The sequence below is a fragment of the Lepidochelys olivacea genome, assembly GCF_965140295.1.
Source record: "Lepidochelys olivacea isolate rLepOli2 genome assembly, chromosome: 2".
In the NCBI taxonomy this organism is placed as follows: Eukaryota; Metazoa; Chordata; order Testudines; family Cheloniidae; genus Lepidochelys; species Lepidochelys olivacea.
Window position 1 is genome coordinate 155,953,568 of NC_140412.1, and position 14,399 is coordinate 155,967,966.

The 14,399-nt window shown below is 40.0% G+C and overlaps 1 protein-coding gene across 2 annotated transcripts in view; it reads right to left on the bottom strand.

The window, feature by feature from the left end:
* Positions 1-3,013: 3,013 nt before the first annotated feature.
* STX17 (syntaxin 17) overlaps positions 3,014-14,399 on the bottom strand; it is a 79,571-nt gene continuing 68,185 nt past the window's right edge. For both annotated transcript variants that reach the window (XM_084621607.1, XM_084621606.1), the window contains exons 5-8: positions 10,121-10,239; positions 9,990-10,040; positions 6,612-6,698; positions 3,014-5,884 (exon numbers count right to left, since the gene is read on the bottom strand). In XM_084621607.1, the coding sequence (XP_084477733.1) occupies positions 5,645-5,884; positions 6,612-6,698; positions 9,990-10,040; positions 10,121-10,239 (497 nt within the window). In that variant the 3' untranslated portion in view covers positions 3,014-5,644. The remainder of the gene's footprint in view (positions 5,885-6,611; positions 6,699-9,989; positions 10,041-10,120; positions 10,240-14,399) is intronic.

Consider the following 14,399-nt stretch of genomic DNA (forward strand, 5'->3'; position numbering starts at 1 on the left):
GTGGTATTTTACTGTACATATGAAACTTGCATGAGTAAACAAGCATGACTGTTAAAAGTATCATGTGGGAAAATTAAGATGGATAAATTAAGGATATGTCTGTATTGCCTTCTCTCATGATCCTAAGCCCTTAATGCTGTTGCACATAAAAAGCCAAGTTAAAGGAACATATGAAGGTTGCAAAATCAAGCACTCAAAAGTTAAGACAGGCCAGAATTAGGGTTGCCCATGCAGTATGAGAGTCTTGAACAACATAATCTCACACTATTTTTTTCTACTGAACCCTGCCTCATTTGTTGCACAGGGTGGATGGGGTTCACTTAATGAGCTTCTAGTCAGTATTCTGTTTAATCCCCATTGTCCAATCTGACACCAGGCCTTCTATAATCCCTGTTCTGAAGACAGAATTATTATTTTTCTCAGGGGCTCATCACTGTAGTATCTGAAAGCTTCACAAAGCTTATTTTCACAATATCCACGTGGGCTGAAGAGCTATTCTCTCCATGTTCTAGATGGAGAACTGAGACACAGGGGTTAACGTCAAGGGTCTTATAATTTGGGGTGCCCAATTTGACATACAGCACCTGATTTTTGAGAGACTTGGCATTATGTAGCACTTCATATGTTCAAAGCACAGCTCCCATTGGCTGCAGCTGGTGATGGTGCAGCACTTCTGCAAATCAGACTCCAGCATCTCAAGTCAGGCACCCAGAAAATAAAGCACACACAATTAGTGACCACTTGTGAGAAGTTTATTAAGTGCTTGCCTAGCATCACAATGGAACTCTGGTATGCTCAAGGAGAGAATAGCCAATAGTCTGGGGGTTGGGGCACTCAATCTGAGATGTGGAAGATGAGGGTTCAAATCCCTGCTTTGGAGTAAGACGTGACTCCCAGGTGGGTGACCTAAACACAGGTCCAGTTGCTATGATCAGTGTGTGTCTGGTTTTTCACAAGGGCTACCCTTGCTTAAGTACCTAACTTCAGGAGAGGGTTTGTGGCTGTGAATCCTTAAGAGATAGGTGCATAAGTCCCTTTCTGGATCTTGCTGTATTCCTATAAATATCCTATAGCCTTAGGTGGTTCCCTCCTCAGCAGGACTTCTGTGACCACCTTTCTTGGGTGCCTAACTTGCCCCATACAATACGTAGGGTACTAGGGGCCATAACGTGGGGCTGTGCTTTTCTCTGGGCAGCTGGACACCTAGGAATTAAGTGATGTAATGCCTAAGGTCCCTCTGAATGTAGCCCTTACTTCCTAATGCTAGTTGACTTATGAGGATTTACTTCTCCCCAAACTCACTTACCAAGGATGCCCTGCCTAATAAATTTAAACCACTCCTCTTTTTACCACTTTCTCAAAAAACTTTGGAACCTCTGAAGTTACTCTGTTGAGCAGACTCTATATTTCTCCAGTGTACTTCAGCAAGCACTACCCCAGCAGCCCTGACCCTAAATTTCCAGGCCCTCTTCTACCTTTCTGTGTGATTAGTACAGATATGCAGCATGAGTGCAAGCCCTTGCCTACCACTGGAAGTTTTGTGAGCCCCTTTCTCCCTTGTAGTGAAGTCACCAAATGCTTCTCCTGGTTGCCACAGCCCTAGCTATCACTACTACTAACTAAATCCTCTATCCCCTGTCTTCTGCTTTGGTATCACCATCTCCTGCAGTGATCACTTTAGCTTGTGAGGAATAATACAGATGGTCAGAGAGTAGATCCTAGCTGGGGGGAGTCTACCCTCCATTCCCCGTGATCTCAACCCACTATGGGGACCAGCTGCCACAAACGTGAAGATTGGTTAGCAAGGTCTAAGGTGGCTCTACTCCAAAATGTTCCAGGGTGTTTTCCCTCTATAATGGTTCTGGTGCTGTGTTAGTGGCTGCTGTACCAGGCTATGAGGCACATGAGCTACCTGCACTAAGTATATGCACGTGTCACTTCAGTACATAGCAACCCTGTAGTCCTACGTGCTCTGTGCAGTAAACAGAGTAGCCCAAACCATCATGAATCTGTTGGCAATGCTGCTGCTGCTGCTAAGACTTTAGGATTTGGCTAGAAAATGCCAAGCACGTCATAGGTGCTGCCATAAACAAACCAGAAGCAGGAACCTGCCTTCAAGAGCTCCTAACCCCAAGGAGAAGGGGAAACACCACTTACTGTACACATCAGTTACATGGTCTATAAGCAACATTGCAGATGTTCCTCTTCGGTGGATATTTTAACATGAAAGAGGTGGCTGAGCTCAGGTAACATGCGTGGAAGGCACTACACAGGTGATACTAGGTATGCACACCTCTGAATTTCAACATTAATGTACAGCGTAAATATAGCGCACAGGGTGGTGAGCCTCTATGCAGATGCACAATGTGATGAAGAACTCTTCAAGCACTGTGTCCATCCACCATTACATTTCACTAGTTTAGATATTTTCCCTCGGGGAGGACAATAGCAAATGATACTTTCCTCATTCAACAAAAGCTTATTTTAAATATTAATACATAGAATATTGTTTTAAATTATTAAAATAATTACTTTAAAAAAGTAATAGATTCTTGCTTGCTTACTTATACCTGTCTCTGGAAATTTCTACTACATGCATCCGATGAAGTGGGTATTCACCCACGAAAGCTTATGCTCCCATACGTCTTAGTCAGTCCATAAGGTGGCACAGGACTCTTTGCCGCTTTTTTTGAAAAAAAGTAGTAATCCATTAGATCCCGTAAAGGAAATACAGAATGCCACTCAAATACCTGCTCTTCCGAAAATGAAGGTAAAAACCTTACTTAGTCTGGGGAAAAAGTGCCTGGCTTGTATTCCTGAGGTTTCTTAGTGTCCATGGAAAATTAAATGTTCGTTTGGCTACTGCAGGGACCCCCCTTTTTTCCTTCTATGCAAATAAACTTTTTTATTTCTCAAGTCGAGGTTTGTAATCCAATAGTGTTGCAGGTTTAATGGTATACTAAGTTCTGCGTACATACAAAATGTAATGAAAAGAGTTTGTTTACTGCATTTTGCTGCTTCTAAAATATGAATAATTTTGACCTATTACATGGAGTTTGTTTGCAACAGTACAATGAATAGCACGGTGCTATAGCTACAGAGTGGCATGCCACTACCGCACCTTCATCAGATTTTCATCCCATGTAAGACAGTGTGCCATGGTTCAGTCGTGCACAGAAGGAAAGTAAATGTGTCCAGGGAAAGTCCCACAATCACCAATGGCTTCTAGTTAATTAAAAAAAAAATTGAAAAGTAGGAGAAGTTTAAAGGTAAAGACTATCAGCTAAGGAAGGAAACAGCCTAGTGTAACAATTATTACAAGTCCATCAGCAGAGCTTACAGTCACGGTTCATGCATTTAAAGGAAGTTTTTCTTAGGCGTCATGAGCAAATGAGCTAGATGACAAAGGAGGTCCTTTCCACTCCATCTGGTTCTATAGATGTCGGCACTTTAGCTTCTACTGTGCAGTTTTGTCAATTTATATGTTAGTGATTACCTGTGAAAACCATTCTTGTGTACACAGGCTCAGGGAAGCTCAGTCTTGCTTAAGAGAGACATCTGAACAGCTGCACATTTGGGTTCACATTTTTATTTTACAGGTAATTAATAAATTATGTAATTAAGAAAGAAAGACCCTATACAGGAAACTTGTGCTCAGACGAACAATCGCTTACAATATTTAGGCACCAAAACCCATAATCCCACCATTAGAAGACAATTACGTCCACAGACTGTGCCAAATCCTTGGTTGCAGTGGTGCTCCATTTTTGTTGTTGTTAAACGTGATGCAGTGGCAATTCCCTGCTGGGCTATGGAGCACCCAACAACATTGTGTAATGAAGCTCCACTTAAGCAACCTTTTTTTTTTAGAGATTTATTTTGTACAGTCAAGCAGATCTCAGGGAAGATGAGACCACTTGAGATCTTAAAGAAGCAATGGCATAGCCTGTGTTCTCCCTCAAGGCACTAACAGCAGTGCTGGAATGGGGATGGCAGACATGGCTTGCCACGATAGACTATCCAGGGTTGGGTGAAATTTAAAACTTGTTAAAAGCCATATTTAAAGATGGGAGGTGCAGAGAGGGAATAGTGCTCCAAGTGAAAATCAAGCAAACAGGATAAATGAACAGCAGATCTCCAGAGGAAGACTAGCTAACTATCCATGCTAGCAGCTGTGAGCAAGAATACTACAGAGAACACCAGCAAACCTTGAGTTCTGGAGAAATGCTATGCTGAGCTAAAAGTCTACTAAGAATAAAGAATACAACCTAGTAGAAGTGATCCAGTGGAAACTGAGGAAAGAACTAAACAGTTGTGTGGCAGGAGAGAGCAAGAAGCATACCTGACCAGCCCATACATAAGCACTAGGTGAACCCACCACATCTGACTACATCAACATTACTGAAACTGTGATCAGATCACCTACTGGTGGCACCACCTGACAAGTTACTGGTGAGTTCACCAGGATTGTCAGCTTCACAGTCCTTTGTCTTCCAGATGTGACGGTTGTAGGTCACAAAGTGACACTAAATCACCACTACATCCTTGAATAGGTGGAATGGGAATAAAGGATTGAGGAGTTGACATTGCTATAAACAGCAGCCAATGTCTTTATTGAATGATCTTCTGTCCTGTCCCACCACTGTTTTGATGGAGGCAGGCTGTGAACAAGACATGCAGGAAAAAGGGGAAGAGCATCTGAGCAAGTGCTTCTTAAACAGATGGGGGGGGGGGGTGTTTAACCCCACAAAGCAGCTTTCAAATACAGGCTGGGAGGAGAACAACCAAAGAATGCTACCTCTCCTAGCACAAGCAATCCCCTGGGATTTTGGCGGGGGGGGGGAGGGGCTGTTTGAAGAGGGAGAGAAGGGCCTGGATTTGAAAAAGAAAACCAGCTGGATTTTGAAGACATGGATACAAAAGAAAGATAGAAAACATGACATTTCTTTAAAAAGAGCAGAGTGAATTTAGTGCTCTAGAAAGGGAGGGGAGCAGCACCACGACTTTGGTAGAGTTTGATAATGCAAGCAGGTGCTGGGTTTAGTTACGCTTTCGCCACAGTTGAAACAATGTGATTTAACCTTAACCCTCAGGCCCCATTGCCAGTCTGTGCATCTGTTGAGGAGAGCAAAGACAGTCACACCAGACTGTATGGGGGCTTGGGCAGACAAACAAATGAAGAGTAAAACCAGCTCATTTTTAACATTTGATCAGAACCAAACTGTGAAGTTTAAAAGACAGAGGGGAGTACTAATAGTGTACTGATCTTTGAAATCACTTAATAAAAGTGCTCCAAATCTTAGGCCCCTCAGGTTTTTTGGTAAGAATGCTCCAAAGCCTTTCATAATGTGTTCTCGATTCTCAACTAAACCCACTCCAGTAGCATCCTACAAAATAAGGGGTGAATTTGGCACACAACCCATGATTCCTTAGGGCTGCAGATTTCTTTATGATGAAAATGTATTCCTTACGGCTTTCAAAATTACAGGACTGACAGTACGTATCTCACCGCCCACTTCACCCCTCCCAAACAGCAACACAGTTGTCAAAACTCACGACAGACTTATGTTCAAAGTGAAGACTGCATGTCTGTCGTCATCACTGGGACTATTACTTCCAGTCCTAGTCACACTGAAATCTTACTTCAGCTGGATTTTTTGTCACTTTGGCTAGGGAGGTCTGGACAGCTGGAAGAGAGCTCCTCAATCATTTTCTGTTTTCTTCTCTGTATCAATTTTCCACCTGTGAAGCCCAATACCCCACCACCAAGTGCAGCTGCAATTCCTGCCACTTTGAAGCCTGCGAGGAGACCAATAGGACCCCCCACCACTCCACCAATGAGTGCACCTGCCACAGGCAAAGCTGCCAGCTTATATTTTGCAGCCTGTAAAAGAAAAAAAATCTGTTTAGAACACACACCTGTGGTGATGTGCATTTCCCCCTCATTACTCTTGGCAATACACCTCGAATTCTTGGTGCATAAATAAACCTTACAAATTACAGTTTTTTTAAAATACACTATTCCACAGTAAGAGAGAATGTGCCCAAGTGCTTCAAACTTGAGCTATCCCATATATGCAGTAGGAAAACAGATCATTTTAATTGCTATTGGTTGATTTTATTTGCAATATAAAATCCACTGTCTGGCCTACATAATTCAAACAAATGTAAGAATTGTAATCTGCCCAGAAACTTTCCACTAACATGCCGAAGCTCTATTAGCGGGTTGTTAAAAACTATTAGTGATATAAATGTGGTTTAGTATCACAGCAGCATGTGTCCCAGGTATCCTTTCATGTCACGCTCATTTGACTCTTCTGAGCCAACCAGTGAACACTCTGCTGCCTGGTTTTGTAGGTATTCCACTGAAAGCAGCAGCAGAACAGCCGTCTAATGAGGCTTTAGGCCAAAGAAATTTTGTTCTGGCAGACTGCATGTAATAGAACATTACAAGAGATTGATTTTTTTTTTCACGACCTATGTGTCATTTCTTCCTTATTTCCTTAATTGCTGGTTCCCTCAGCATTAAAGACGGCAGATCAATTGGGTTAATACAGAAGATTGCTGGGAGGCAGAGTACCATTGATTCACCAGCGGGAATAGATCCCTACCTTCCCCAAGTTTTTGGTTCCCTCTTCAACATTCACAGTAGCACTGCTGACATGGTCTTCAATCCTGTCAATCTTCTCCTGCTGAGACTAGATGCAAAGGAATGAGGAGTGAGGTTACCTGCTGGGAAGCAGCAGTAAGCCAATACACACTATTTTAATGCCTGTAATCAGGGCCCCACAGCAGCTTTCATCTGCTACACACTCTAGCCATGCAGCCTTAATGGTAGTTCATTAATAGCATCTGATAAACCAAGCTGTAAGTACAAAACCACTTCCAAAAAAGAATGTAACTATGAGGTAATAAAATGGAGTGTTATTATACAGAGTATTGATATGGTTAAAGAAAGAGCAGACTAAAATGTATTCTTATTTAATCTACTGTTATATGAATGGATGAATTTGCATCTCAGGGAAAAATCCAATAAATCCAAACAAGCATTTATGCTTCATGCTGAGTTTCATACTCAAAACAATTCCTTTTCTAATAAGAGTGGGTACAAGGCAGGCACACATTGTATTACACACAACATTTCCTTGATTGATTAAAGAAATCCCAAAAGCCATGATTTACCTATGAAACTATATTACGTTAACGTAACCCTACCGATCTAATCTCCCGACTATGCTGAAAATACACCGAAATTGCACATCCATCCTCTGCTTTATGTTTGTTTAATTTATGCAAAAATGCTCCACTTTCCCCAGTCAGTCACACACTTACTGCGAGCCCCCTTGAGCTTTCGGTGAGCAGCCTCCCTCAGCTGCTAGTTGGAAATGAGATACTTCTTCCCATCTTTTGTAAACCACAGCAGGACCCCAGTCTCATTCCGTCACAAAGCACAATAGGCTGACCAGCATGCAGTTTAAAATGTTCTGAATTTAAGATCTCTGTTCAGAACAAGCTTTGTTTTAATCTTTCTAGCGCAATGGCTGAGCCCAGTTCTGTCAGAAGTGGTGTAATGAATGTCTGTGGCAGACATGTAATAAGCCATGTGTATAATGGGAACTGATGATCTTGTGATTAAGAAGTGGGAATCAGGCGCCGAGTTTATAGTCCAAGCTCTGCCACAGTCCTCGAGACCCTGGGAAACTTCTGTGACTCAGTTTCCCTGTTTAAAGGAATAGAGAGAATACTCTCTCGGCTCTCAAGGGTATAGCGAGTCTTCAGTCATCATAAAGTGCTTTGAGATCCTCAGATGGAACACACAATAGAACAGCAAGGTATTGTCAATATGTATTGCATTCTACAGCAGTATCTCAGCCACACAAACTCAGGGTTCATATTTCTCTGCCAATTTTAACAGAAGAGCAACAGCAGCCCTGAGAAGATGGTATTCTGTCTCCACTTCTTCCTGCTCTCTCTTCATCTCCCACCTTGTTTCTCTTACTTAGACTGTAACTTCATTATTTCTAAACCAGGACTTGGGCCATATTGTGATGCTGTGATATTTTGTGGGGAAGCAGTCAAAGTGTCTGAAAATCCTATAGGTATCAATCTTCCAAAGGTGATGAGTCCACTAACCTCCACTGAAGTCACTGTAGGTCAGGCCCATATTGTGCATGAGCAGTGCATAATTTTCCACTTAAAAAAACCCAAAACAGCCTATTGAGATGTGCACCCAATAACGATAGTTTTAACCACTGATAACTAACTAGGGTGCCGTGTTTGGAGGGCACCCAAACAGTGTTTCCACCCACGTGTTTTTACACATACAGCCAGATGGAAAGAGATACTGACCATTAACGATGCATTACTGACTTAACCTATACTTAACCTAAATTGTTTTTAGGCACTCAAACCAATTTATGCATCCTCATAAGGAAGGTGAACCAATTTAACCGAACAGTTTCTAAACCCATGTAAATTAAATCACTGCAATTTCTGTGTGTACACAATCTATCACGAGGCAGATGAGAGATAGAATAGATGGCTCATGTGTGCGCATACAGAGTTTCTTTCCACCACAACATATCGTAGGAGAGAAGAATGTGGGTGAAACTTCAGATCCTTCCCTGAAGTCCTGACTAAGTAAGCAAAAACACAAATCGTGTTCAGTGGAGTCTCTCTTGGACTTCTCACCACAACCAGAAATGCTGAGAATGTGTGGAAACCAGTAGGAAAACTGTTCTAATGTTCACGCTCTCCAGTGGTTAGTATGATGCAAAGGGAACCTGACAAAGGAATTTGGATTGAAAACTATCCCCATCAGCAGCTTCTGTGTCGGCAAAAATTAAAGACTATGGAGCAGCTAACAGTAGTTTCTTTAAAGTAAGGAATCAAGATACAAAGAAAAATTGCCAAGACAGGATCAGAATCAACAGGGCTCAGTGGTCAAGAGGCATGCAGCATGGAAGCTGTTGATACACAGAGAGAATAGCATTAGTGTCTGTTATTCCCCAGCAAGCTTCACAGACCTCCTCATGGTGAGGCAATTAAGCATGTTAAGACAGTGCTACTGAATGCTCCTAATTGCTGCAACATGGTGCGTGAAAACCAAGGGTGAAGAGGGGACCTACCTTAAAACTCACTCCTTGAGAATGTAATGTAAATCTTTATCCTGAAAACCTCATGAGGGCTTTCAATACAGTACTGCAGTGTAACATGACAACATTCTTAAATGGACACTGTCAAGATAGACAGTGGATAGTGAGGCAAATTCCTTACCCCGGTTATTAATAGTTTAGATGATCAAAGGTCATTTAGCTCCAATGAACTAGCACATGCTCCTGTTCCTCACTTAACAAAATGGAAGTTTTATCTATTGACCTCAGGGGCCTGATCCTCACACTACTGATTTTTCTTCTTCGTCAAAGAATCTAGATTTTCCAAAAAGGGGGAATCTGACTTTAGTGGGAGTTTACATGTAAAACGAATGCAGAACCAAGCCCAAGAGTTTGGGTCTAGCTTTTGTACTGTTATCTCCCCCAAACGCCTATATTTTATTGAAATGCATAAGGATGTGTGCACATATGTATACATACTATTTAAGAAAGTGCCAGATTGACAGACTTGGAAACATGAGTTCTCTACAGTATTTATCCATAGACAAAATACAGCACAGACATCCAGAGTGCAAACTTCCCTCGCAGCCTTGAAATCCTGATTAGGAAGGACCATTCTATGACTCCATTCAGTCACTGTCATTTTCCTGAAGCTACTAACAAGGGCAAAATGTGACAGGACTTCTGTGCCCTAATAAGTGGGCTGAGACAATTTCATATTAGGCTGCTGAAAAGCCATTGGATAGTAGCAACTTAGTCTGACTTCAGATCAGCGACAAAAGTCTCCACTATCTCTTTACCAATTATTTGAGCCACTCAGTCCTCCAGGCTTTGTCTTTATCAATTCTTTATCTAGAGTTTTAGATTAATACTTACATTGACTAGTAAAGAGAAGTCAGTCACCAACTGGCTGAGTTGAATCAAGTCCTACAAATAAAAAATGATTTCTTATATATTTGCTTAAAGAAAAGGAACTTAAATGGGAATATAAGGGAGCTCCAACATACCTCTTCTAAAGTTTCCCATGATTCAGCAGCATTTTCATCCTGAGGAATTTCAGGGAGTGGGGAATACACCTGAATAAAATTCTGAGAAGTGTCCACAGCTCCAGTGTTATACAAAGGCTCTGAGTGAAAACATGATATTTATAAATGCATGTATTCTATTAGAAAACAGGTTGCAAAAAATTCTTTGTCTTCCCATATCTTAATATCATTTGAGAATAACATGACAATTGACCCAATTCAAGCCAGATAATAGCCCTAAAAAGTTTATACGAGCAAAGTTCTATTCTGAACACCACAAATCTTATTTAAAAAATTGTGCTTCCCCCCAAAAATATTAAATTTCTTAGAACAGACACACTCCCCAGGTTTGCTCTGAAAACAATTATCAAACTATGCTACTTAATTCGGGTTTAATTCATTTTGTATGGATTATGTATTTTAAAATTTAGCAAAAGAATCTAAGCTAAGGCTAACCTGGGCTAAGCACTTTTTATTTATATAGGATAGATATAAACAAATAATTCATGAAATCAGAGCGATGGTTCACATAGTTATGGTTAAGTGCACCATCGATTTGATTTCTAGTCCATCTTTCCCACTCTGAGCCAGCAGGAACTAGGAAAGGACGACCCGCTAAAGAAGAACAATGAAACCCTGCTAACGCTAATAAAAGAATGGTAGAGTGTTGCTCAATTCTAAACCCTAAGACCAGTTAGATAACAGCACCTTTTTACAACAATGGGCTTTTAAGAGGCTGAAAGTATGGAAGAGGGATGTCAAATACGTGACAAGAATGCCCTCCCCCCTCTCCTCTCCATATACACACACAAAGGAACACAGATGTGGGGCGGGGGGAGACAGGGGATGCTATTTTGCAAGGAACAGCTAGAAAGGTCACTTTATAAAGTAAAGTAATCAACCAGAACCTTGTGCATCTCTCTTACATCAACTGTACTTGGTAAGTGATACAATGGAGACTGAACAAGATACGCTTCCAAAACCTTCATAACAAATTCAGGTTTGGTCAAAGCAACGAGAATAGTGAACTCTAGTTCTTTTATTCCCCTAGTTTTAAGGTTTTTCCCTTCTCTCAATAATTCTATATTAAGTCTTTTATATAACATCACTGTGGAAATAAAACTAAATTAATACTTAGTTTTGAAGGAGGCATGGCCTAGTGATCTGAGCACAAGGCAGGGAGCTAGGAAGCAGGCTGTAATCCAACACTGGATACCTTTGTGACCATGGGAAAGTCGCTTAGGGCCCAATTTTTCAGAGATGCTGCTCACTAAGTTCTCATTGGCTTTAACTGGAGTTGTGAGTGACCAGCTCTTCTGAAAAAAATCAAGCCATTTAACCTTTTGGTCTCAGTTTCCCTATCTGTAAAAGAGGATATTACTACTGATCGTACAACTTGTGTGGCACGTCTGAAGTAGCGTACTGTACAGCAAAAGAATTTCTGCGGTGTAATAAAAAGCTCCCAACAAATACAAGTCAAACAATAGATACAGGCTACCAAGATCTGTAAGATGACTAGCTCAACCGTATTATCTGCTTCAGACACCTCTGCAATAGTATAAAGACATGTTGGAAGGGGTGAAGTGTCAATTTTAAACCCTACGTTTTCTTGCTTTTGAAGGTTTAAAGAGCAATATCAGTTATTAAATGAAGTTGGAGGCAGTTTATTTACATTCTGATTAACACACATATTGCTCTGGAAGCCTTAACACCACACTCTCTCTTCTTTCCACATGTTAAAGAACAGTTAGATACAGCAGCCTTATTGATTACATGCCTTTCCCATTTAGAATGTAAGCTCCTTGGGCCTGGTCTGCCATTTACTATATTTTGCAGAGCACCTAGTACAATGAAGTTCGGACTTGGCTGAGACCACTAGGTACTACAATAATATAAGTCTTAAATAATAATATAAAGCCACACAAGGGTGGATAAAAACGGGGGGGGGGAGAGTTATAAAAAATTAGAAATAGGATATTTTATTTCAATTAGATTTTTGCTGATTGTCTTTTTTATTTACATATTTGAAATTTAATTTTAATTTATGATAAACTACATGTACTATAATCCATTAGAATAATTTAAATTAAAAATAAGTATGTTGTATCAATGAGCCTTCCTCAGATTTTAATGAGGTAAAGGGTGTTGCTTTTTTAATTATCTACAGAATCAGGGGGAAACCAATCTAATGTCTGAGGTCAACTCAAGGTGTATAAATATGTCGTAAGGGTATATGCTGCATTAAAAATCTATATTATTTTCACTCTTTACAATGGAGCACGTTATTTCCTTTTTTCCAAATGTTTAAGTACTTTCAGTTTCTGTTGTACAGAAAAGCTTTTGCCTCAGTCACTTTTGGTTTCAATTTAGGTAGCAAGTGCACAAAGAAAATTATCTTCCTTTGGACTAGTTCATTCAAAACTGAGAAACAAAAAGGGAGCTGAAAAAGCAGGAAGGCTTGTTTTCCTCTTCCAGTCTCTGAATAAAAAACAGATGGGAGATGAAGGACATGGGGCCAGATTTTCAAAGGTATTTAGGTACCAAAAGATGCAGCTAGGTCTAGTCAGATTTTCAAAAACAACTAAGCAGGTTAGGCTCCTGATTCCCATTGTTTTCAAGGTCCACTGATTTAGTTAGGGGCCTAAGGGGATTTTTGAAAGTGTGTGAATAGATTAGGTACCTATTTGTTCTTTAGACACCCGAATACATTTGAAAATCTGGCCTATGGTGACCAGAAACAAATCTGTCAATTCACCAACTACAGTTCAAACTTCTTTTGATAAATCAGATAGTTTTAAATGCAAAACATGTTTTAATAAAAACTTACTTTTTTTCTTATGTAGCCAACACTTTTAAGGTGGTTTTATTTAACTCATAAACAATTTTAAAATGTATATTTTAATTTAATTCCAATTTCCATCCAAATGCAGCTTGATGTGAATCCCAAATAAAAATTTATTAATTACCCGGTATATAAGAAACATGTCTCTCAACATTTTCTGACATTTTTGACATTAAAAAATGTCAAAATTAAGAATCTGAATAGATGTATGACAAACTATATAATTGCTTAAATGTGTGCAGATATGGTGTGTCCTGCTGGTATGCAAAAAATTACCAAATTTTGTGTAAAGGCTATATTTGGGTGCAAATCAGAATGTTTAAATGGTTACCAACCAATGAGAATAAACCCTCCATTAGGAAAATAACTAAAACTTACAAATTCAAAACAATCAATTATTTAAATTAAAGTTTGCTGCTTGGTGATTTAAATTAATCCATCCTGCAGGCAACCATCACTGAAATAAGAGTCTTTCACAAATAGTTTTTAAGAACTGCACAAATATACGTATCCCATCATATATATGGTATTTGGGGGAAAAGATGGTTCAAAACAGTGCAAATCTTGGGCCTAACAACCTTGACAGTTTAAACGTTTGCTTAGTAGAAAACAATGCAGTTAAGGTTATATTCCCTGTGATTCAGACCTTAATGTTATTTAAATGTACCTTGATTGCTTATATTAGGCTTGATCTCCAGCAAAGTTCTGTGAAGCTCAAAAACTTATTTCTTCCATCAACAGAAGTTGGTGCCATAAGAGATATTACCTCACCCACCTTATCTCTGTCATACGCCCAGGCCTGGCAGAATTCAATTTTTTTTAAAATAATTTCAACAGATAATATTAATGGTTATTGTTAGGCCTTCCTTTCTATTTTTAATCAATCTAAATTTTCACAGTTACAGGAAATAATGGGGGCCGGGGACAGACAATTATTTAATAACAGTAGTTGTTGAGATTCAAAAAGTTAAAGCTTTATAAAGCTGTTACATAAGAACGGCCATACTGGGTCACACCAACGGTCCGTCCAGCCCAGTATCCTGTCTTCTGACAGTGGCCAATGCCAGGTGCCCCAGAGGGAATGAACAGAACAGGTAATCATCATGTAATCCATCCCCTATCACCCATTCCCAGCTTCTGGCAAACAGAGGCTAGGGACACCATCCCTGCCCATCTTGGCTAATAGCCATTGAATTTATCTCCATGAATTTATCTAGTTCTTTTTTGAACCCTGTTATAGTCTATAAGGCTATAAGAAATGCTACTGCTAAGCAGAAAAGACACTTACAGAGTACTAGTAAGAGAATTGAAAGAGAAGAGAAAGGGAAGGATGGGGGAAAAAAAAACCAATAATATATTTGTTCTCTTAGCTAAAAAGAACAGTCTTTTTTACAAAACAACTTTGGCATGAAACAAAAA